The 24,409-nt window shown below is 48.4% G+C and overlaps 1 protein-coding gene across 1 annotated transcript in view; it reads right to left on the bottom strand.

The window, feature by feature from the left end:
• DNAH9 (dynein axonemal heavy chain 9) overlaps positions 1 to 24,409 on the bottom strand; it is a 190,041-nt gene that overhangs the window by 110,174 nt on the left and 55,458 nt on the right. The window contains exons 35-43 of the mRNA XM_062011180.1: positions 23,609 to 23,756; positions 21,906 to 22,080; positions 17,622 to 17,795; positions 16,666 to 16,873; positions 12,820 to 12,985; positions 11,468 to 11,570; positions 10,034 to 10,273; positions 2,464 to 2,625; positions 1,358 to 1,554 (exon numbers count right to left, since the gene is read on the bottom strand). Of these exons, the coding sequence (XP_061867164.1) occupies positions 1,358 to 1,554; positions 2,464 to 2,625; positions 10,034 to 10,273; positions 11,468 to 11,570; positions 12,820 to 12,985; positions 16,666 to 16,873; positions 17,622 to 17,795; positions 21,906 to 22,080; positions 23,609 to 23,756 (1,573 nt within the window). The remainder of the gene's footprint in view (positions 1 to 1,357; positions 1,555 to 2,463; positions 2,626 to 10,033; positions 10,274 to 11,467; positions 11,571 to 12,819; positions 12,986 to 16,665; positions 16,874 to 17,621; positions 17,796 to 21,905; positions 22,081 to 23,608; positions 23,757 to 24,409) is intronic.

The following is a 24,409-nucleotide window of genomic DNA, read 5'->3' on the forward strand; positions in this document are numbered from 1 at the left end:
GCTGAAGTGACATAAGGTCAGATCTGCATTTCAGCATCCAGAACTGATTCTGTCTCTGCTGGATTCCCAACCAGCATTCACAATGTCTCTGAAAGCTGGAGATCTGCCTCACTACCTGAACCACAGCCATGCAGACAGCTTCATAATTATCACCTGCAGGCTTGCAATTTTCATATAGTCCCACATGTCCAGTTTCCAAAGAGAATCCAGACAAACCTTCAGGCATCTAAATGCAAGCAGGATTTTCAAAGGATTACAGCTCTTTAAATGCCTCAATTCATTTGAACTAGTAGCCCAAATGTACATAATCTCACTGTATATATATTTGAAAATCCCACCAAGAACCTGTGTAAACATGGCTCTGAACCAGTTGTGAAAGCAGTTAGGGAAATCCCAGCATAACTGGTTTGGTAGCCGACTGTCAAGTGACAGTAAAGACTGACAATAAAGCACTTGAATATTGTCCTGCTCAAATAAGAGAACCATAGAATCATTTTGGTTGGAAAAGCCCTTTAAGCTCCTCAAGCTCCCCTCTCACTGCCCAGCCCAGCACTAACCCCTGGCTCTCAGCACATCAGCTCCAGGGCTTTGGGATCCCTCCAGGGCTGGGCACTCCCCCAGCTCCCTGGGCAGCCTGGCACAGGGACTGACACCCCTCTCATGGAAACAGTTCTGCCTCAGCTCCAACCTCAACCTCCCCTGAGGCAACCTGAGGCCATTTTCTCCTGTCACTCCTTACTTGGGAGCAGAGACTGACCCCCAGCCTCCTGTCAGTGTCAGAGAGGGCTCCTGTCTGCCCTCAGGCTCCTCTTCTCCAGGCTCAACACCCCCATTCCCTCAGCCCCTCCCCAGCCCCTTGTGCTCTAGCCCCTTCCCCAGCTCTGTGCCCGGCTCTGGCCACGCTGCAGCCCCTCAGTGTCCCTGTGGCAGTGAGTGAGGGGCCCAGCACTGACACAGCCCTGGAGCTGCAGCCTCCCCAGGGCCCAGCACAGGGGACAATCCCTGCCCTGCTCCTGCTGCCACCCCAGTGCTGATCCCAGCCAGGATGCCCTTGGCCTTCTTACCCCCCTGGGCATGCTGCAAAGAATCAAGGATCAAAGGTACCATAACAGCAACCGCTTTCAAATGGCCAGCAGCATGCAGGTCCCCATCTGACAGCCCCTCTGCTCCTCATAGTTTCAGCAGTGCCCTCCAAACTGCAGCTACAGAAGCAGTGCAGTATTTGTGCTGGACATACTCCATGGCAGATGAAACTCCTGCTATAATTATGGACTCCTATAACCTCCACGAAACTCCATGGAAGCAATCTTTGCTGACAAATACCATGATGGCAACATAAAGACAGAAATTCTCTTACACATGGCACATGGCATCCTCAAATAGCACCAGGCTCATGGCAGCATTGACTTCATTGTAGTTGTTCAAGGCTTCCACAAGGACCTGGTTCAACTCCTCCCAGGTTGGAACTGGCCTATAGCTGGGCTCACCGATGCCTTTAGCAAAATGGCAATAAACATTCATTTTCGTGGTCTGCTCTAAAGTTTCCTCAATGTCCTGTCAAAGAAAATCCAAACAATGTAATGGATGTACATAACAAGTACAGGAAAAGACACTGCAGCTCCATGTCCTCCTTCCAAATAAAGTGTGGTGGGACACGGTGTGAGATCAGTGGTTGGGCTTGATGATCTTACAGGTCTTTTCCAACCAAAATGATTCTATGTGTCACAGCAAATGCCTTTTTATGTCCATGTCACTGCACTTGTTGGAAAATGGGAGAGACAAAAGGGAAAGATGGGGAAAGGCAAAAACTCCATTGCTGAATTCTTTTGGTCTGACAACTTTTTGCAGCTCTCTAAAGCTCAACTCGTGACTGTAAGAGAATGTGGCCACAAGACAAGCCCCACAGTAATAGCTGAAGCATTAGGCTACATGGACATAGGGACATTGCATGGACAGTGATAACACCTAGAGGAAAAAGTGCTGTCTGCAGGACTTATCACTTCAGGGACACTTGTGTGATTCATGTGGCAGTACTGCTGGGTGATGCCAAGTCTGAAGGAAAGCAGGTCTAGAGCTTTCATTTGGAAGATATTGTGGGCAAAGGGAAAGCAGCAGGGATTTGTATCTGCATTCACTCAGCTCCATCAAGATGAGGGATGCTTCTCCTTCTCCTGCTTTTGCCACATGAGACTCAAAACACTTAAATAAAGGAACTTAATTAATTCATAGGGCCTAAATCTCCTCTCCCCAAAGCCTTTATGGAGTGCACCATTTACCTATGTCACAACATTGGCAGCCCAGGATACAAATGACAGAGATTTTGCTCTGTGGCTCCAACCAAGTGCATCACCCTCCAGGCAAGTGGAAGATGGGCAGACTTTGGGTCAAACTTTCCCTTCTTCAAGAAAGTTTTTTCCTGTAAGTTTGTATGTTATAATCAGGGTACTGGACCTCAGTACTTACATCATAACATTTCTTCACCATGTCCATCTGGATTTTATCAAAGATATAATAATCCTGTTCTTCCACCATCTTATCCCGGTACACCCGGTTAGACTCATGCAGGTAGAGTTTCACCAGGTCTTGGGGTTGTTTCAGACAGTCAGGAGTAGAGAACAAAAGGCCCTGTGAAAAGCAAAGACAGTCAGTCAACACCATCTTGACCCTAAGGGATTACTGCCACCCTCAGCATCGAGGCTATCACACTAGAACAGAGACAAATCACTCTGAGAAGCTGGCTGCCTATGGCTTGGATGGATTCACTGGGTAGAAAAGTGGCTGATGGTTGGACCCAGAGAGTGGTGGGGAATGGAGCTAAATCCAGGGTTGCCTGGTCACTAGTGGTGTTCCCCAGGGCTCAGTGCTGAGGCATGTTCTGTTTAACATCTTTATCAATGATCTGGCTGAGGGGATCAAGTGCATCCTCAGTCAGTTTGGAGATGACACAAAGCTGGGCAGAAGCAGAGATCTGCCTGTGGTCAGGAAAACTCTGCAGAGGGCCCTGGCCAGGCTGGAGCCAATGGGATGACATTTAACAAGGACAAGTGCTGGGTCCTGCACTTGGGCCACCCCAAGCCCAGGCAGCTCCAGGCTGGGGCAGAGGGGCTGGAAACTGCTGCAGGGAAAGGGCCTGGGGGGGTTGGTGCCAGTGGCTGAACAGGAGCCAGCAGCGTGCCCAGGTGAGCAAGAAGGCCAGTGGCAGCCTGGCTGGGATCAGCAGTGGGGTGGCAGCAGGAGCAGGGCAGGGACTGTCCCCTGTGCTGGGCCCTGGGGAGGCTGCAGCTCCAGGGCTGTGTCAGTGCTGGGCCCCTCACTCACTGCCACAGGGACACTGAGGGGCTGCAGCATGTTGCCCCCTATCACTTCACAGCCATTACACACATTCTGATATCTCAAACAACATCCCCAGTGCAGCCTGTCTGGGCTCGTGCTCCTGATCCCAGCAGCAGAGAGCATGCAGAGTCAGGCACCAGTACAGACATGTGGTCTTTTTTACCTCCACACCATACCTTGGTTCTTTGTCAAGAGGAAAAAAGGGGTTGGAAATTTCAGTGGCAAGGATTTTTTTTTTTTTAAATCAATTAATTTTCATTAGGAGCATTGTGCCTGCAGGAAATACTAGTTACTGTCTGCTTATCACAGTATGTTTACCATGAACTCTATTAAAATGCATAAAAGAATTCTATTTCAAAGAGGTGTTGCCTATAACTAAGCCTATTAACAGCACACGGGGTTTTCAATGCATGAATTAAACAGGGAGCTTTTATTCCTTGCATCTACTACTTCTACATAAAATACAAAATCTATTAAAAGCAATGTAAAGCAGCCCCTCTCAGCTAGTAGCCCACAGCTCAACTCATTTGGGCTTCACATTTTTCATTAGAGCTGCCAAATTATTATTTTATTTATCCCAGAGAGAAAAGAAAATAGTGAAGAGATGACAATAGAGAGAAAGGTGAAAGTCATCAGGTCATAAACTGGTTAAAAAAACCCCAAAAAATCACTCAGTCACTATAAACACACCTCAAGCTACAGAAGCTGTTGTGATCTTGATGCAAACACATGCAGGGCTACCTTAGAGGGTAGGTGGGAAGGGCCCTGCAGAGCTCATCCAGCCCCAGCCCCTGCTAAAGCAGGTTCCCCTTGAACAGGGGCACAGCAACGTGTCCAGGTGGGGTTGGAAACCTCCTGAGAAGGAGCCTCCACACCCTCCCTGGGCAGCCTGGGCCACGGCTCCCTCACCTCACACCAAAGGACTTTCTCCTCCTGTGCCACTGGAGCTTCCCATGATCCAGCCTGTGCCTGTTACCCCTTGTCCTGGCACTGGCCACCACACAACAAACACTGGCCCATCCTCTCCACACCCACCCTTTAGGGATTGATCAGCATTTATAAGGGCCCCTCTCAGCCTTCTCTTCTCCAGGCTGAAAACCCCCAGGTCCCACAGCCTTTCCTCCTCACAGAGCTGTTTCACTTCCCTCAACATCTTAGTGTTGCAACCTCACTATTCAGGGATTATGGGATGCCTATGTGACGTGATCTAGGTGGGACCTGCTTTGGCACAGGGGTTGGACTGGATGATCTCTAAAGGTCCCTTCCAACCCTCACCATTCTGTGATTCTATGATTCTGTTTGCAAGCCTGAGGTTTGCAAGGCTCTTCAGTGAGTTGAACCACAGGTAAATATGAAAATCCCTCTCCATGCCAGGGAGCATGAAGCTTGCCAGTGCTACAGCCTGTGTGGAGGCAAAGCTCAGCCCAGCTGGAGCGAGGCACGATAGAGCCACCACCGTCATCTCCCTGCCAGGAAGACAGAGGCTGTTCCTCCTCAACTACCACAGATCTTAATGTGACATGCTGCTTGAAAATCTTGTTAGAAATGGGAATAAAAAGCAAAATACAACCCTGCTGAGTCTAATATTATTATTTTACAGAGATGACAGATATAATTTAGAGGCTAATACCATGGTAACCCTTTCAGACAGAAAGCAAGTCAGCAACAGGGCTTCCTCTGGTGGGAGACAGCAGGGAATAGATTTTTAGAAAGCATAAGCCACAACTCTGTCACTGCTGAGATCTGTCTTCTTTAATCAAGGGTAAATTGCCTGGAGCATACCCATCAATTTAACTCTGCAGAGCATGGTGGGACCCAGAGGAAAGAAAAGGTGTCACAGAAATGAGAGGCAAAGTAGTGTCGGACTTGAGCAACAGACAGGGCCCACTGCAGAGGGGAACAGGTGACACCACCTGATGAGCCCAAAGGATTATTATAAAGGACTGAAAGGTAACCTGGCCCTTGCAACAGTAATAGCAGTAAGTGTTAGAGTCCAAGGATAAGAAGCCAGGGCTACCATCCCTGCACACCTTTTCCAATCCTACTCCAGCCCCTTCATGCCCTTGTCCTGGCCTGTGGTTTCTAGTCTCTCCTCACCCTAAACATTTCCAGTGAGATGTGACAGCAATTTTAAGCTGGTTTATTACATTTAGATTTGATAGTACTTGATGAGCCTTTTGTAACCATGCAGAACAAGCCCCATGAGCCCAGGGGGGTGAAGATGATCACAGATTTTGAGGCTCCTCATTATTCGTTTCAAAATCTGGAAGGAGCATCCCTCAATCCAGACCTCAGTGGGTTTCCAGGTCTGCAGGGATTGTGTGTTCATCAGAGAAATTATGCCCAGTGCTGGCTTCCTTCTCCCCTTAGTTCCCCATCTTCATCCACAGCCCTTCTGTCAATCCCTACCTCCCTGGAAACTTGTGTTCCCCTTTGGGGAGCCAGTTTCTCCCCTGCAAGCATACACATGTTACCCTAGTGCCACACAGGAGAGTCTGGTTTAATTCTACATGGGTCCCTGAGCCAAAATCCATGGTCCTTGGTCAGCTGGTGCCAGAGAAGCAGTGGCACCTCTGAGTACAATGCTGAGGCATTCAGTGTTGTTCTGATGAAGGTAGAGTCCAGAGATAAAAATTAAAAGCAAGAACAGCAGATGAAATCACTGTTGTGTAGAAATACATAGATTTTCCCATGAGCTTCCCAAGTCAACACAACTAGGTGGTTCACCTCAAGGAGCACCTACTCTACAGCCAAGGGAGCCTCGAAAGCAACACAGCTGGGACAAGACATGCACACAGAGCAAGCAGATACAACAGAGGAAGGTGCTTTTGTCCTTGTACAGCCACTTGAGCCTGGGTGAGATGTATGATGTGTTTCAAAAAGCACTAGACACCCATACTTGGGCAACAGAGTGAAACCAGACCTGTGTCCCTGGCAGAGGGAGTTGGAGAGCCTTGTGTCCTTCCCAGCCTTGGATGAACATAGATACTGAAGACCTGAATCTGAGCAGCTTAGATTAGAGCCAAATCCTACCTGAGACCTGTGAAATCCCAGTCGGGAAACAGAACAGTTGCCTCAGACTTTTCACCTCCAGTGAACAAGGTGCTTTAGAAACACAGTTCCTCCGAGCTCTTACTTGTGTTTCCATGAGGATGAGATGAACTTGAACAATACAGAAATGCCCACTCTCCTCTGCTGAGGGAATGGACATGACTAATCAGGCAAAAAGGAAGACCAGTGAAGAGGCTCAGATCCCCAGAGATGATCATTCCAATTAGTCAAGACAAACATGAACAGTGTTTCACAAAGTCAACTCACTGCTGCCTGTCAAGCCTCCTGTCCCTGGGTGTATAGGTTGCTCTTCTTCCCTTTGGCTTCAACCAATAATTTGTCTACACAAACGTCTCTGGGATTTTGCTGTCATTTGAACACCTTCTGGAGTCACCTTCAGCTGTGCAAAGCAACCCAGCCATCAGCCTGATCAGCTCAGGCCAGGTGGCAATGGGTATTGGGTGCAGAAGGAAAAACATGGAAGTAATAAGAATCCATATCTGCCTGAAAGGAATTACTGCTGACTTGTTTCAGGGCAGTCCTCCTTGTTCTGTGCACCACTCACATGCATTTCAACTCCAAACTCATTCTTTCTTCATTAGCTGCAGCAATTAAGATACAGGTTCTTGGAGTGTTTTGTAATGAGACAGGACTCCTTATCATAAAAGCTGTCAGGCAGTTTTGACAAAGGGAATCGAGCTGGGCCTTGTAAGGCCCTACTAAAATGTTTAGGTACAGTATTGATATCACAGGGAGTATGATAAGGACAGAGCCACTGGATGGACTGCAAATGGAGCTGTTGTTAACGACCTGTGCAGAGCCATCAGGAGCACAGTGCAGTCCCAGCACATCCAGGGGCTGGCTGCAATTTGTGCCTTTCACAGTTATCACTGCCTGCTTGTATAATTACAGAATAGCTGGTAAAACAGCAATCCCCACATGCCTTTTATCCAGCAGCTCTTGTGTTTGTTTGTCTGGGATTAAATGGAATTTGAAAAGGGCATTATGCACCAACCTACAAGCCTTACATCCACTGATTCTGTCTTCCCACAGGCAGAGGGAACTCACAAGGCTTTGATTTTTGAGGGGGTTTCTCTTTTTTTTTCCCCCTCTTTTTCTCCTTTTTGTCCTTTTTTCACAGCAAGGATCATAGATCAGATGGGTGAGCTGCAAGGTGAGTGGAGAACTGGCTGCACCACCAGAGTCAAAGGTCTAACTGCCAGCAACCCTCCTCAGGAGCTGGTACCAGGGCAATACTGTTTGATGTCTTCTTCCATCACATTTTTTTCTGTTGTCCCAAGTAACAGGACAAGAGGTAATTTACATAAGCTGGAACACAAAAAGTTCCATTTAAATGTAAGGAAAAACTCCTTTGGTGCTGAGGTGAGGGAGCCCTGGCCCAGGCTGCCCAAGGAGGGTGTGGAGGCTCCTTCTCAGGAGGTTTCCAAACCCACCTGGACACGTTCCTGTGCCCTTCCAGCCCCCACCATCTTGCAATTCTATGATGACCCAGGCAGTGCAGGGTCATCTCAGCAGGTCTGGGGATGACAATGACCAAGCAGAGATGTTATTACATCAAAGGGAGAGGCCTTATCAGGCTGGAAAAAAAGCCAAGTGAGGTTCAATCTACCTTTGGGTCCTACAGTACATTGGACAAGGCCAGCAAGATCGTGAAACATTCAAGCACAGGACAAGGAAAGGTGGAAAGAGATGGGTTTCTTCAGTCTGTGGAGAAGATGAAGGGGAATCTCATGGCTGTCTACAATGACCTGACATGGATTTATAAAGAAAATCAAGCCAAATGTCTTTTTGGAGGTGCACAGTAAATAATCAAGAGGCAGCAAACAACAAATTGCAGCAAGTGAAATTCTGATTGAAATATAAGTATATAAACTTCACCATAGAGTGGATTTAAAAGTACAAGGGCCAGGGAGGCTATGGGAACTCCAGCCTGGCAAACATTCCAAACTTGCCTGGTCAGCCTGAGCTAACTTTGAAGCTGGTGCTGCTTGAGCAAGGGGTTGGACAAGGGAGCTTGAGCTAAATTATGAATGTATGAAGATGGAACATATGCAGCACATGGAAATGCATTCCCAGAGTCCTGAGCTCCTTTCATGCCCAATTTTAGAGAAAAGGACTTGTGTACCAGCACAGCTAAAATCAGAGATCTCAAAATCATGAGCATATTTAAGGTAAGGAAATAATCAAGAATGAAGAGCAAAAGGTAAAAGAGGATTTCAAGTCAAAAAATGAACCACAATTTAAATAAACATGACTCCCCTGCTCCTGCAGCCATGAGATAAACAAAAAGCTGCCTGAGCTCCTGCCACTGCTCCTGCCCTCTGGCCCAGCAGCTAGATCTGGCAGGACATTTTCTAATATCCCAAAACCACGGCACCTTTCAAGCAGGCTGCAGTCAAAATTAAAGCTTCCCATTCAAATGCTTCTTTTCTCTCTGCCTTTCAAAGCACAGATTAACCAGAAGCCAGGATTTAACACGACCCACATCTAACGTCAAAGGCTGCTGATGTGTAGCTGAGCACAAGTGACAGGTCTGATTCCTTCTTGACACAATGGAGTTTATTAACTTTTTCAAAGTCCTGCTCTTGGATTTCCCATTGCCTATCATTAACTTCAACTCAAGGCACTGCTTTCAGTACTTGCTTTGTAAAATAGATGTTAGTAAGGACAGCAACAAACTACAAACTGCATTTTTACAACAGGTTCTGGTGTTTTAAGCCTCTCGATTTGGCTGCTGAGAACTTTCTCAAACTTTGTTAATCAGCCTTAAACTCTGACAGGCTCTTTGAGAAGCAAAACACTCCTCAAAGCATGAGATTTCTGGGAAAAATAAAGATATCCCCACTGTTAAAAAAAAAACCCAACCATTTCTAAGGCTGAACAACTTCCCCTTGGTGCAGAACAGGCTCCAATGGTAATTCCACTTCAGCAACCAAGTCAAATCCTGTTTTGATTTATCAGTTCTTTCCCTGCCATTCTTCATGCACGTGCTGAGTACTTGACCATGGACAAGCTAGGAGGGCATGCCAGTGTAGGCCAACAAACTGCACTGGCTCCACACAGGGCAGCTGAACTAGTTACTGCTCTTTAATCTTCAGGTCCTGTAGCCTACTAAGTATCCACCACCTGCTTCAGTGCAATAAAGTCATTTCCCTGTGTGGTGGAGCAGTCCCATTAATCCCACACTTACAGATGTGGAAGTGAGGCTCACAGAGACAAGCCCAGCTCCATCACACTCACCAACAGCCACTTCATTAAATGCTGAAGTCAGGAGTTCCCTTCAGTGTCCCTTCTAGAGCCAGAGAGCATTTCAACACCCCCAAAACCTGCACCTCCTTCTGAAACTATTCAACCCTCCTCTTGACCACAGGAGGCTGGAAAGTAAATCAGCTTCTAAGTGATGCTCCTCAAAGTTGTGGGTGATGGCTCTGGAATCCATCCAACACCAATCAGGAATTAGGGAACGACCCAGTATCATTGCTTTGACTCAGGGGACACACATGTTGTGTCATTCCTAGGTGGGAGACTACATTTTGTTCACCAAGGCTGGGCTGGAGGAATAGAGGTCCACAGCCTCCCATGACATCAGGACAAGCTCCAAGTGCCACAGGACAGCAACTGGACTTACTTGGAAGATATTGGCGAAGTCTCTCAGGTTGAAAACGTAGTGGAACTTGATAGCTGTTGGCAGAAAAGCAGCAGCTACTTTCTGGTGCAGTCCCAAGGAAAGGGCAATCAGCTGCTGAGCAGATTTTTGCACAGCCCCTGGGAAATTCCCACTCGCCAGGTGCTGTGTTAAAATGGTGCTGTAGATCGTGGACAAGGCATCCTGACCAGGGATGGAGAGAGCAAAGACGCAGAAGTGACGCTGAGGGAGAGAAAGGAAGACATGGAAAGGTCAGAGAGATGGGCAACCACCTCTCAAGCAAAATGCCCTGCAGACTTGATGCCACTGGACACAGTGCTAGATAACCTCATCTAGGCTTCCTTTCTCATGAGAGACCACGTCATCATTTGGGGGTCCCTTCCAGCCTGGGATGCTCCATGATTCTGTGACTTGCAGTCTGCCTGAACTCCCACACTGGAAGCTCAGTCTATTGAAGAGCTGAAGGGCTCTGAGGGTCTCACCAACCTCTGATGAAGTTCAGTCACTGTCTCTGTTAGGAGCTGCCTCTGGAAGGTGCCATCAGAAGACTCCTTTATTCACTTGGAACTCACAAAAACAGAGGAGATGCCCATATACAGCCACAGGATACTTCTTTTTTCCAAAGGGGAGCTAAGGTCTGGGCTGACTCTGGTCATGAAGTTTCTCCATGAGGGACTGAATTTGCTCTCCAGGCTCCCCAGGAGTTGGAAGATCCCATGAGCAGGATCTGTCCCTGCAGCAGCTGCCCCCCCAGGTTACAGCTGTCCTCATATGGGCACTTGTTTCTCAGGGCTCTTGGCCACTACTGCTCAGCAGTTCTGATCTATGGGCACAGGGAACAGCCAGGCTGCTTCTGACCAGGCTCTGCCACCACAGCCTCATGGCTTGGAGAAAGGGTAAGTAACATCAGAGCCAATACTAAACCAACTAAATTAGGCCCTGAGGTTTAAGATGTCTGTTACCATCAGCACTTGTACTGGTTTTGTGTTTTGTTTTCCTTGAGTTTCTTCCACATTCCTCTTTTTAACGAGAACACAATGCCAGCTTCATCCGAACACTTTAGAAACCAAAAGGCTTGAATGAACTGTGTTCTAGAGGTAAATATAAGCTAAATGAAGGCAAAATCTGTCTGTAATGAACCAGAAGGCTGCCCTGAAAGTAGGTGTTAAGCTGGCTGGTAACTTGTGACTTCTTTCCCTGATTGAGCAGCAGAATGTGAGGAAAAACAAACAAGGGAATAAGGGACCCAGTCTGCTGCTTCTCCATTAGCAATTACAGTCACTTGACAGGTTCATACCATTTCTACTGGTAAAATGACAGCAGGATCTGCCAGAGGTTTTTTGTCTAGCCTCATGCTTAAAACAATCCACCCCAAAATAAACCCAGTGATGTGCCTGCCATCGTGCAGGGCTTTACCTGCAGACGAGGGTTGATGGTGAAACTCCCTGCAGTTGGGTTCATGCACGACACGTACTGCACATTCGTGATCTCCTTCAGAGACAGCTTGGTCCTGTCATACCTTTGGGCAAAACAAAAGCAGTGTCCCAGTGACCACAGTTGCTTCTCCCTTGCACGTGGCAATAGGTTGTCAATGTCCACTTCTCTTCAAGGGGGTCAAGTTCTGCACCCCACCAAGCGAGGGCCCAGGTTTGCCTGTGTGTTGGTACGTGGCCTGGCACACAGGAGCCCTGCTCTTGGTGGAAATCCTTCAGCTTCAACAACCTGTAGCTAATATTTCTATCAGCTAGTAAAAAGCACTGAGCAAAGCCCTCAGGTCATACCTGTCACTTGCATAGAAACTGCAGAAAATCAGAGGAGTGTCTCTGGTTTGAATTAACCTGGGAAAGACGCAAGTCAGGGGCAGCTGCTCACCTACTGCCTGCTTGTAGGGGGATGATAGGATGTGGATTCTGCCGAGACAGTCAGGGGTGCAGCCCAAGCTGATCCAGGAGGCTTAAGTTCTGCTTGAACATCAGGAGAAACTCCTTTGGTGCTGAGGTGAGGGAGCCCTGGCCCAAGCTGCCCAGGGAGGGTGTGGAGGCTCCTTCTCAAGAGGTTTCCAAACCCACCTGGACACATTGCTGTGCCCCTGATGGAGGGGAACCTGCTTTAGCAGGGGCTTGGGCTGGGTGAGCTCTGCAGGGTCCCTCCAACTCCCACCATTCTGAGATTCTATGGTTACTACTAGGGCCAGATGAGCTTTGCCCATCTCACTCCTCAGCACTCCTGCATCCCACTGGGCTGTGAGAGGAGCACCAGGTAAGGGCATGCCTGGGAGTGCACACACAGTGTGCTGCATCCCCCATCCCTCCCATGCAAACAGCAAGGCCCTCTTCTGCCTGACTTCACCAACATTCACAGCCCAAAATTTCTGCCTCCAGTCCGTGGTCTCCATACCTGGGAAGGTTTTGGCCAAGCTCAGGCATGCACACAGCTGAGGACACTGGAAATCCCTACAAGTGCCAGCTCCGCTGCCCAGCTCTGGCCACGCTGCAGCCCCTCAGTGTCCCTGTGGCAGTGAGTGAGGGGCCCAGCACTGAGCACAGCCCTGGAGCTGCAGCCTCCCCAGGGCCCAGCACAGGGGACAATCCCTACCCTGCTCCTGCTGCCACCCCACTGCTGATCCCAGCCAGGATGCCCTTGGCCTTCTTACTCCCCTGGGCACGCTGCTGGCTCCTGTTCAGCTGCTGCTGACTTCTCAAACTTCATCCCCAAGAATGGAGCTGAACAAAAAGCTCTCAGGAAATGAATATCAAGCAGTCTCCTACCAGTGGCCATAGTCCAGGTGCTGCCTGATGAGCGTGTGAGGCTGCACTGTCCCATAGGCATCCACTTCAGGCATGTTCAGGTCATCGATGAAGTACACGAGCCTCTTGGTACCTGGAGGGCCATAATTTCTGCCAGCTTTTTTATCCAGAGGCTTCTCAAGCACACCTGTATGGAGGCAGAGGTGCAAAGCTAAACTGGTGGGGAAGACATGGCTGCAAAATAAAAGTGATTTCTCAACCCAGCTGGATGTTGTACTGTGAGTAGCTGCAGCAGCCCATGAGGTGCTGAGCTATGTACACAGCAGGCAGGGCTCACCTTGCAGTGCAGGGGGAAGGCCCCAGCCCCCTACAGCTGGCATCAGGGTTGTTTATGGCTTTTGAGGAAGAGTTGGTCTCAGCACAGGATGCTGCTCACCAGCAGGACAGTGGCTGTCTCCAAGCTGCAGCTATAGAGCAGCTGGGAGCTCTGCATGGGGTTGGCAGGAACCTTTGGGCAGCTTTTTGGTCTGACTTGACCCAAATCAGAAAACAGTCCCATACAAAAACAGGTCTACTTCAGAGCAAACAAAAGGTTTTCATGCAAGGTAAAGCCTTTGGAATCCCTTCTGCATCATTTTTTAAAGTAGATCTTGTTCACTGAGATCATTCTGACCCACACATCAGAGCAGTGAACGTCCTCTGCTGCCAGCCCTGGCAATACAGTCACCACACCATTCACACAGGCAGTACTGGCTGAGCACTGGGAAAGGAGAAGCTTTGGGCACAGAAGTCCATGAGCAAGGCTGATTTTGTGAATCTACCTGCATATTTTTTTTACCTCTGCTGCACAAAAGAAATAGAAGATTTTTGGGTCACATTCCTGGACATTTTCAGAACAACCGAAATCATATTTCTCATTTAAATGCACCAAATCCTCCCAAGTTCCCTGATTCCCTCCCCAGCATTACCCAAACCTCCAGATAACGTGACAAGACTCAATTCCAACACAAGCTGTCAAACTACCACCTGGTTTTAAGTAGGGTCACGTGTAAACAAGGGAAAGCACGGACAGAAAAGCTTCTCATTTCAAAGCTTTGGAAGATGTTGATTTGATTTATCAGAAGGCTGAGGTTACATGTTACTCCAGGGTATAAAATGTGGGGAATATTTATAATACTGGGTTACAGTTAGTAAAAGTCATCCCACACTGCTGCACATTGTGGTTTATAGGTTATGGATGCCTTTGATTCTAGCCTGAGCAAACCTTGCTGACTGGGGAAGTGGAAAAGCAAACAGAAGCAGCTTGTCCTCTGCTCAGATCCTGAGATGGGTTTCCTGGTTTAGGGTTAGGGTTTGGGTTTTCAGGCTGCCCAGGGAGCTGGGGGAGTGCCCAGCCCTGGAGGGATCCCAAAGCCATGCAGTTGAGGTGCTGAGGGCCATGGGGTAGTGCTGGGCTGGGCAGGGTGAGGGGAGGGCTGGGACTGCAGCAGCTTCAGGGGCTTTTCCGACCCAAATGATTCGGATTCTGCTGTGTGCTTTCTTGGAGAGCATGCTTGGACTTGAGGCCTCACTGCTGTCCTGAAGATAGAGGCAGAATATGGTTCATTTATACAGTTTCAGGTTGTCAACAGCCCTATGAGATGCTGTAGAGCAGCATGGTAAGTAGCAATCCTTTATAATTAGGGAAGGCTGGCAAAAATAAACAAGACTGGGAATTGTTATAGAAATCTCCTCATGAAAATGTGCACCTCAGCCATTCATTACCATGTGCAAGGGTTATTAAGGAAGATTTATATTCTGGTTTTTTGTTTTCCTGCATCAGTGCCCTGCAGACAGCTTGTCTCTCCCACTACTCAAAATTCAGCTGATTTCTTGTGCTAGGCAGTTGCTGCACGAGGAGTGAATTGTGCCACAAGAAATGATGAATCTTTCCTCTGTGGAGTCTCTCTTCCCCTTCAATAAAACCACAATATTTGAGATTTCTGGTAGCAAGTGAAATTAAGTGTTTCAAATAAGCATTTAATTTCAATTTAATTAGCCCTTAATTAACATATAAAATCAGCCCTTTTTGAGGTTAAACAAGTATGCAGGAGATTCATCACACTGAAACTCAATTACTGGGGATCAAGTGACATGTTCCTGAAAGCTGCATTTTAATTCAAAGCTGTATCTCCCAATAATAACAAAGGGTCTCTGTCTCTGCCTCTGAGATCCTGACTCACTCAAAGTAGCACCTGAAAGAAACAGTCACTGCAAAGGACACTTAGCAAGTGCATCTCCTCTTGCCTGCTGGTTGTTGATCAAGGGAGGGGAAAAAAAAACCCAACTCAGACCAAAACAACCAATATTTATAGCAATTTAACAAGAAATGTGCTGAATGGCAGAATCCAAGGCTACACATAATGGAGGAGCTAGGAGGAGCAGAGGTCCAAGAGCATAAAGCAGAAATAGCAATAGACCAGAGATACAGGACAATGGGCTTGAGAGCAACAAATGCCACAGGAAGTGGTATTCAATCACAATACACCAAAGCAAATCCCCACAGTGGCCCAGGCTTGGCCAGAGAGTGGCTTCTTTTAACCTCTATGCACATGGAACTTCTGTAAGGACATACCTGCACTTCCCCTAAGGGGTGTGTACTCTGCACCCTGAATATCTCTGCACCAACAGGCATCTTGTCTAAGATGTTGCTGGCATTCAGGTCCCTTTTTGAGTACAAAAAAACCCCTCAAACCAGAATATAAAACTGCTTTGAGTCATGTTCCACAAATTTAGAGGGATGTCTGGTGGGGAAAACAAAGCAGAAAAGCAGCCAACTCCTTCCTTAGAGGTCTTAAAGACTCACCTGGACATGTTCCTATGCAACCTGACATAGGTTGACCTGCTTCTGCAAGGAGGGTTGGACTGGATGCTCTCTAAAGGTCCCTTCCAACCCCTACCATTCTGTGATTCTATGATTCTATGAACTGACAAACACACACACAAAAAGGACAAATTAAATCTAAAAAGTGTGGAGTGAAGAAACCAGGCAAAATGGTACTAATCATCCTTCCCAGTGCAAATCTCACAGCCATGTCTGCATCTGCACACAACAGCACTTGCTCCTCTCTGCAGAGGAAGAAGCTCCAGGACAGGCTGGGGATGACCTGCTGGAGAGTAGCTCTGGGCAAGGGACTTGGGAGTGCCGGTGGGCAGCAAAGAAACATGAGCAGCAACGTGCCCTTGTGGGCAAGAAACTCAATGGCATCCTGGGGGCATCGAGGAGAGTGTGGGCAGCAGGTTAAGGGAGGTTCTGCTCCCCCTCTGCTCTGCCCTGCTGAGGCCTCATCTGGAGTCCTGTGGCCAGTTCTGGGCTCCCCAGCTCCAGAGGGACAGGGAACTGCTGGAGAGAGGCCAGTGCAGGGACACCAAGATGCTGAGGCGATGGAACATTTGTATGAGGAGGAAAGGCTGTGAGACCTGGGGCTGTTTAGACTGTAGTAGGCTGAAGAGGGATCTCACTAACACTTAAAAGTATTTAAAAGGAGTGTGTCAAGACAATGTGGTGGCACTTTTTTCTGTTATCTGAAGTGACAGAACAAAAGCTGGAACACAGGCAGCTCCAGTGGCACAGGAGGAGAAAGTCCTTTGGTGCTGAGGTGAGGGAGCCCTGGCCCAGGCTGCCCAGGCAGGGTGTGGAGGCTCCTTCTCAGGAGGTTTCCAAACCCACCTGGACACATTCCTGTGCCCTTGATGGAGGGGAACCTGCTTTAGCAGAGGCTTGGGCTGGAGCAGTTCTGCAGGGCCCTTCCCACCCTCAGCATTCATGGCTTCTGTGAATTTCATAACTTGCCAGGCAAGAGTCCTGCAACTCAGCCATTGCTTTACCTTGCAGCATGGCAGAGGTAGTGTAGTAGTTGAATGGGACCTTCTTCACCAGGTATGCATCTGTATCCAGCGAGGAGAGCTTGTCTCCCACCAGCACAGACTTCCCTGTGCCAGTGTTGCCCACCAGCATCACCGGGCGCTGGCGCTCCAGGAGCCTGTCCATGAAGTACCGCACACGGACCGTCTCAGCAGTGGGCACCAGGCAAGCCTGAGAGGGGCATAATCAGCAATTAAATATCCCCACCCCTGCCACAATCCCACAGTCATCTCCTGGAGAGAAGTAAAATCAGGAGAGCCAGGAATGAGGGAGGCAAGCCTCTAGATTGCACTAGGAAGGGAATGTTACACTGCTGCCAAACATTAAAATCAATCTGTGTGTACAGATGAAGCCTTGACAGGTGGATGCTGGGAGAAGCATCTGGATCTCCCCACAAACACACATTTAGTTAAAGTGGTAACAATTTTTACAAGTCATCTGCCCACCATGGCACTTCTAAGAGGAAAGAAAAGCAAAGCAGAGCTGGCAAACACAATTCTCTGCCTGCAACAACTCTTTTTCCTGTCCAAATCATAAAGAACTCTGTTTTTAGCCTGGCAGAGCAATGACTTGATGTCTTGGAGGCTTTGTCACTACACTGTCACACATCCTACTTGTCTCTGTAGGCCAAATGCACCCCCATCCTGCACCCTGGGCACACCAGCTCCTGGGCCATTGGTGTGGTAATGAGTTTGCCCCTCGTGTACCTCACTCACATGTGGAAGGTGGGTAGATGATGCATCTTCACAGTCAAAGCATAAAGCACACAGAAAGGTGGGTAATTTAGTTGTACCTCATAAAGAATGCCATCCTTACTATGAAGTACTTGACCTCTAATGAGACTTCATCTAGAAGCTCATGTACAGTCACTAAAACGCATGTACTCCCCCCAGGCAGGATGCACGCAAGCTTCACATACCTGTAACGGCACCTCTGGATCAAATTCAAACTGAGGAATGAGTTTAGACCAAGGCTCAAATTTCTTCGTTTCTGGATCAATGTAAAAATCAAAGACTGTGCCCTGAGAGGGAAACTTGATAGTCCTGAATTCTGACACCCACCACTTGCTGAACTCCACTCTGTAGTCCACAAGCTGCAAAGACAGAAAGTGCAGAAAATATGCTAATCTGGAGCAATTCATTAGTGGAGACATTAACTACTCCAGTCCCTCAGGGTAGGATTGGTCCTTAAAATATATCCCACAACATAACAATCTTTTTCCCTATTATTAAGCCTAATCTTTCATTTTCTTCATTTCTTCTCATCACTCCTATTTATTCACCGAAATAATTCATCCTCTGTGTTGATCACTCTTGGAATGTCTGGGATTAGATAGATGGATCAATTTGAAAAAGAGAAATACGTGCCTATGACTAAACAGACTCCTTGATTGATTCTTGGTGCCTGCCTCTTTCAACAGACAAGGACACAACATCCGTCTGCATCTGTGGTCATGCTTAGGCAAAGCATGCATACTAAAGCCTTTCCTCATCAATCACACCACTCTATTAATACTTAGTTGTTGTCTTCTGGCCTTTTTTTCCAAGGAACAACGTTTTGGAGAAGCAGGATTGCAGATACCAGTGTATCAAAGCACCAGAGAGGGGCCGTGTCCCTTTGGCTCTGCTGTGTTTCTGCACTGCCATATTGCCCTGGAAGCAGCTGCTTTCTTGTCTTTCCCCATGGTATCTTTCTATGCATGGCAATTTTAAAGCATCTGATTTTTTCAAGAGCTGGGGTGACAGTCTTGCTTTAGATGTGGGGTCAGGACTTGCAAAATGTGCTTATTCCCCCTCCCTGGACACAGGTCTGCTGTGTGTCATTGGGCCAGTCACTGAACTACTTCCCATGCAGACAACAGGAACTACAGCAGTCTGCCCTGGAGAGAAGTGAGTGGGGGAAGAAGAGGAAAAGTGGTGTTAAAAAGATATCTGTGAAACACCAGATGTGTAATTTAGCCAGTTCTAACAGCAGTTTCTTCCTGGGGCACCTGCAGGTCTCTCCTACCCACAGAGGTGCTTTCCCAGGTCAGAAGCCCAGGTGATGCCACCAAGATGTTGTCCATCGACTGCTCAGCCTCCATCAGGAAATCTGCCTTTGAAGCTGAACTGAACCCAGTGTCCTCTGTCAGAACCATCCATCCAAAGACTGGAGGATCTGAAAACCAGCTTATTGGTAGCCACGATTTGCAGTCTCATGCTATTCAAAGATGCAGAATAACTGTAATTCTATTTTCTGCTTGTTATAGCTTCCCAAAGCCAGCAGCAGCCACAGCCTGCAGCAGAGGGGGATGTGCATGGCTGCTAAAAGCTTTCTCACACGGGTGCCTGTGCCCATACTGCCTGCAGCTGCATTGTGACGGGCTGCCCGCCCTCACCCAGCACTTAAGTGGAGCTACTCCAGTCCCGGCTTTATTGCCAGAACGGTGTCCAACTCAAACTGCTTCCTTAACAAAACAACACATATGGATTTCCACTCATTTTGGAGCCTGGAAATGGCAAATCTATCATCTGTTTTTGTACAGGGGCCCTGCTACCCACCGACAAGCACAGAGTAGCAGGAAGCCTTCCAGACCATTTCTCCTGACATTTCGGCAGCAAAAGGTCAGCACGAAGGGCACCTTCGATGGAGAGCAATAAACAGATTTTATATTGGATCATTTTTCATCAAGCTTCCCCTCACTTGGACTGCTGTATCCTTGCTCTCTCAGATCTGACATTTACAGAGCATCACAAACAGCAACGCACGGTCCGGCCTCAAAGCCAAAGCTCCCGGAGGGATGCTGTGCCCACACTGCACAGCTCCTCCTGCAGCACGCTCTGATGGGGTTGTGTGAAGCAGCTTTTGGTGCCTCTGCCATCATGATTTAAGGAAGGAAATCTGCAGTGAAAGAGGAGGTGGAAGGGTGCTACAAGATGGAGGGGAACCTTGCAGACCCCACAGTAAGAGAAGGAGGAGTGTTGGCCAGAGACTTCCCTCAGCCCACGGCGAGAGAGCAGCTGTGCCCCTGCACCCAAGAGCAGCTGTGCCCCTGCACCCAAGGAGGGCAATGGCAGGACTGAGAGTGGCCCACAGCTCTGGGAGGTGATTGAGCTTGATGAGGAGTCCATGCCAGAGGGATGACTGTACCCAGAGGAAACTGTGAGGAGGGGCCATGGCACAGACTGTGGTGGGTGCCTGTGGGCCCCAGAGACACACACAGGAGGCACAGAGGAGCTGCAGCCCTCGGGATGAACGCACAGTGGAGAGGCCTGTGAAGAGCTGTGGCATGTGAGGGATCCCACACTGGAGCAGGGGAATGGCAAGATGTCCTCCTGCCTTGAGGAGAAATGAGTGGCAAGAGCCATGGGGAAAGGACTGGCTGGACGAGCCATTCCCACTCCCTGCACTGCTGAGGTAAAGACACCAGGATCAGGTGCCTGAGCTCAGGAACACGGGAAGGTGGTCTGAAAAGGCTGGTCATCCTCTGACCAGGAGATATAACCACCCAACAGGTTTCTGGGAGAACCAGAGAGAGCAGCTCCAGCAGATGCTAAATGTACTTCCAACCACAGGCTTTGCAGCTATTCACACAACTCCATGTGCACTTGCTGAAAAGCTGGTGCTCAAAATCTAGATCTTCAGGTGCCACACATACTCTTAGACTCCTTTATAAGTGCCTCACATTTCTCCCACCTGCCTCTGAACCAGTCACATTAAAAATCTCCAGCTTGCACAGCCATCAATCCAGAGACAGCAATGCCCACCGAGGGTGGAAAGCTGCTCTGCAAGCACAAACCCATGTGCAGTCCCAATGTCAGCGTCACTGGCAGCAGGGCTCTGACACACAGCCTGCTGTCTTCTTGTCCATTGTGACTGTTAACAGTCAGAAGTTGTAAAACAGTAGCAGCAGCTTTTCCAATTACTTGGAAATCAAGAGGCAGCTTTGCTGAGCCAAGCTGAACCACGTGGCGAGGAAATAGGGCAGAACGGGGCACCAGGGCAAAATGAAATGCCCATTTCTCCTCTCCCATGTACAAGACATCAGGGAGAGACAGAGAACAAGGGAAGTCAGAGGAAACAACAGAACCCTGCTTCCCCCAGGCAAGTCTGGAGAAGATTCTTCCCAAGATTCCTGTTCACATGTTACAATTTCCACCAAAGCAGCTGTGTTTCAGACCAGCTTGAAATGTCTCTGTTTTAAGGACATGCTAAAAGGGAGCTGGAAATGTGTGGTATCAAATGCTGACTTTGAGAAAACCATCTTAGAATAATATCACCATGCAGGAGATCACACCCACCTTCTCTAATGCAAGCTGATGCATTCAGAGGTTGACAGCTGCAATTAATCCACAGGATAGATGCACTGTGGGAAGCAGCATGGTGAATAGTGCCCTGTCCTCCTCTGCCTCTCAGACATGAGTGTACTTTGAATGTCAGAGACATTCTGACCACGCTGCAGCCCCTCAGTGTCCCTGTGGCAGTGAGTGAGGGGCCCAGCACTGAACACAGCCCTGGAGCTGCAGCCTCCCCAGGGCCCAGCACAGGGGACAATCCCTGCCCTGCTCCTGCTGCCACCCCACTGCTGAGCCCAGCCAGGATGCCCTTGGCCTTCTTGCCCCCCTGGGCACACTGCTGGCTCCTGTTCAGCCGCTGGCACCAACCCCCCCAGGCCCTTTCCCTGCAGCAGTTTCCAGCCCCTCTGCCCCAGCCTGGAGCAGAGCCTGGGGCTGCTGTGGCCCAAGGGCAGGACCCAGCATTTGCCCTTGTTAAACCTCATTCCATTGTCCTCGGCCCATGACTCCAGTCTGGTCAGAGTCCTCTGCAGAGCTTTCCTGTTCTCACACAGATCTACACTCCTGCCCCATCTCGTGTCATCTGCAAAGTGAGTGTGCACTCTATGTCCTCATCCAGGTCATTGATAAAGTTATCAAACAGAACAGGCCCCAGCACTGAGCCCTGGGGAACACCACTGGTGACCAGTCAACAACTGGATTTAACTCCATTCCCCACCACTCTCTGGGCTCAGCCATCCAGCAATTCTCCTCTGGGTAACAAGTCTTTTGCAGAAGAAATTATTGAGTTTAGATTCCCAGTTTACTTTTGCCTCTATAAGAGCCCCAGGAAAGCAGCATTACTGATACAGCACTGTGCTGGAAACTATGAAAGAAAGGGGGGAAAAAGCCCTGTGACAAAGATGCTGAAGTAGCATCCTCCTTCTTACCTGGTCTTGAAACATCGATCCACCAAAGGCCCAGACAGCAGCAAAGACAAAGTAAAGTTCATAAAGCTCCTTGGGACAGTCAGGAGGTGTGTTCTCCTCAGTCAGGAGGCATTCGAGGAGGTAGCACAGCATCTGAACCATACTCTGCTCAGGAATGGGAATAATCTTCTTAAATCTAAGGGATGGAAATTGAAAGCCTGGGAAATATAATTGTGTCCAGTAACAGAGTGTCTTAGAATCCAGGGAGGCTTGCCTAGAGAGGCTTGTTCAGAACGTTAGCATTTTACTTGTCAGTAGTGTGTGTCTCACTCCCGGGTACAGCAATAAAGAGAACACCCATTCTCTGCTTTGGACCTGCTGGCACCAGCACATAGACAAGTAATAACAGTAATCAGAAGTTTCAAGCATTTTAAAACTTTGATCCTCTTGAAAGAAGTAAAATGGCAGAGTTGCTAAAGGCCATGATTTCCAGTGAGCACGAGGAGTTCAAAAGCGGTCAAATAGAGGAGTAATAACATAAAACCTTTCATCTTGCCATTTTACATTCATTTAAGCGACACGTACAGAATTCCAAACTCATATTGCAGCAGCACTGAAGTCCTCCATAAAGTAATTATAGCTATTTGAAAGGTTGGTTCTACAATTTCTGAATTAAGCAAGCTACCAAAATAGCCAGCTCAGGGCTGCCTGCAGCTCATCCCACCGACTCCACCGGCTGGCACAACATTCAGCAGACACAGGGGGAAACGGCCAACGGGCTTTGCTGCCTACAGCTAGAGCAGACTGCTCATCCAGGGAGCAGCTCCCTAGTAAGATGCCTGTAAGTCCAACTTCCAAAGACCAGTGTTTTCACCAATGCAGCCCATTCTGACCCATCTCCATTGTGGTTGATGACTCTCATGCTCAATTGTACACCGATACATATCTCTGTTTTTTTTTAATGATGGTGCAACTATGGGAAGCCAGATGAGGATGGGAGAAGCTCCCTTACTCAAGTTTGTTAAGACCCTGCTTTGGCCATTCCTGATCACAGTAAGAGACCTGTCACTGCATGACTTCTTGGTGGGCATTGCTTTGAAGCGAACTCAAGCCAAGAAGCATCAGGGCCCTTCCAAATACCCAAGTTCTCCATGTTCATTTGATTGGTATCCAACCACGAAATGCTCAGGCTGGATGCCATAACAGACTGACTTCATTTTGTTCAAATGGACCAAGAAAGAAATTCAAGAGAGAATTGACTGTAGAGCAATCCCACTCTCTTCCACAAACACCAACTTCCTCTCATCACTGAGGGCTAGGAAAAGAAGTGGGGAGAGGATAAAAGAGGATGTGCTCTCTCCACCTTTCACACTTCATACTGGAAACCTTCCTTCAGCAGTGATCTGAAATCTGCTGTACTCAGCTGTGAGTGAACTTTGGTCTAGCCTGACATACCAGGAGACTGAAAAAACTTTCTCTTTAGGATGTCCTGGATTTACTTTCCCAGAGACACAGAACTGGTGTCTGTGCATAGATTTAAGCAACAAAGGATGGGCAGGAGTGTCAGGTCTCCAACCTTGCCTTGTTGTTCCTCTGAACTTCAGCCAATGATGCTCAGGGGTCCCAGGGGCAAGGAGGAAAGCAGCTCCCCATGCCACGTGCAGTGCAACCCCAGCACAGCACAGCTCATCTGGAAAGCAATGAGTGTCCCCAAACCACTGTACCTTGTTCTGAGGGTGTCCAGGCAAATTGGCAGGTACTTATCAAACAAAATGGTCAGGTTGGCTCTTTCAGACTGGATCTCTCGTCTGTCAATCCAGCTGCTCACTGGGGGGTTCCAGCCCAGGTCTGATGGGTTGATGTACAGGATCCCTTTAGGCCCAGGGTAAGAAAGAACAGCTAGTAAGGATGCAGCAGAGACTATTTCTTTCCTCCAGCAGAATTTCTTAGCTATTTTCACACAACTAAAACCCTGTCAAATACACCTGGGTGCCCCACTACTTACCACCTCCTCCTGCCTCACTGCAGAGTAGAAACATTAACATTGAAGAGACTTAACTCAGGAAACCACGACACTTTTCATGACTCTGCCCCAAATGCAGAATATGGTCTTGCTTGAGTATGTTACTGCTCTGGACACCATTTCCCCATCTGTAAAACTAGGAGACATCTTCATTCCCTTTTCCCATACTTCATGCACTTCTCCAAAAGACTGGGAGCTCGTTGGGGTAGGGACTGTCCTTCTTCCCATCAAGTCCATACAGCACTTTGCACAACAGGAGCACCCTCGAGAGCTCTGGCTAATTCTACAAGATGATTTGGGGGCATCCCTTTTTTCTGTTGTATCTAGTGACAGGACAAGGGGTGATGGGATGAATCTGGAACACAAAAAGCTCCACTTAAACATAAGAAAAAACAATTTCCCTGTTTCAGTGAGGGAGCCCTGGCCCAGGCTGCCCAGGGAGGGTGTGGAGGCTCCTGCCTTGGAGGTCTTCAAAACCCACCTGGACACGTTCCTGTGTGAC

This window comes from Colius striatus, chromosome 18 (assembly GCF_028858725.1).
Source record: "Colius striatus isolate bColStr4 chromosome 18, bColStr4.1.hap1, whole genome shotgun sequence".
NCBI classification, from domain to species: domain Eukaryota; kingdom Metazoa; phylum Chordata; class Aves; order Coliiformes; family Coliidae; genus Colius; species Colius striatus.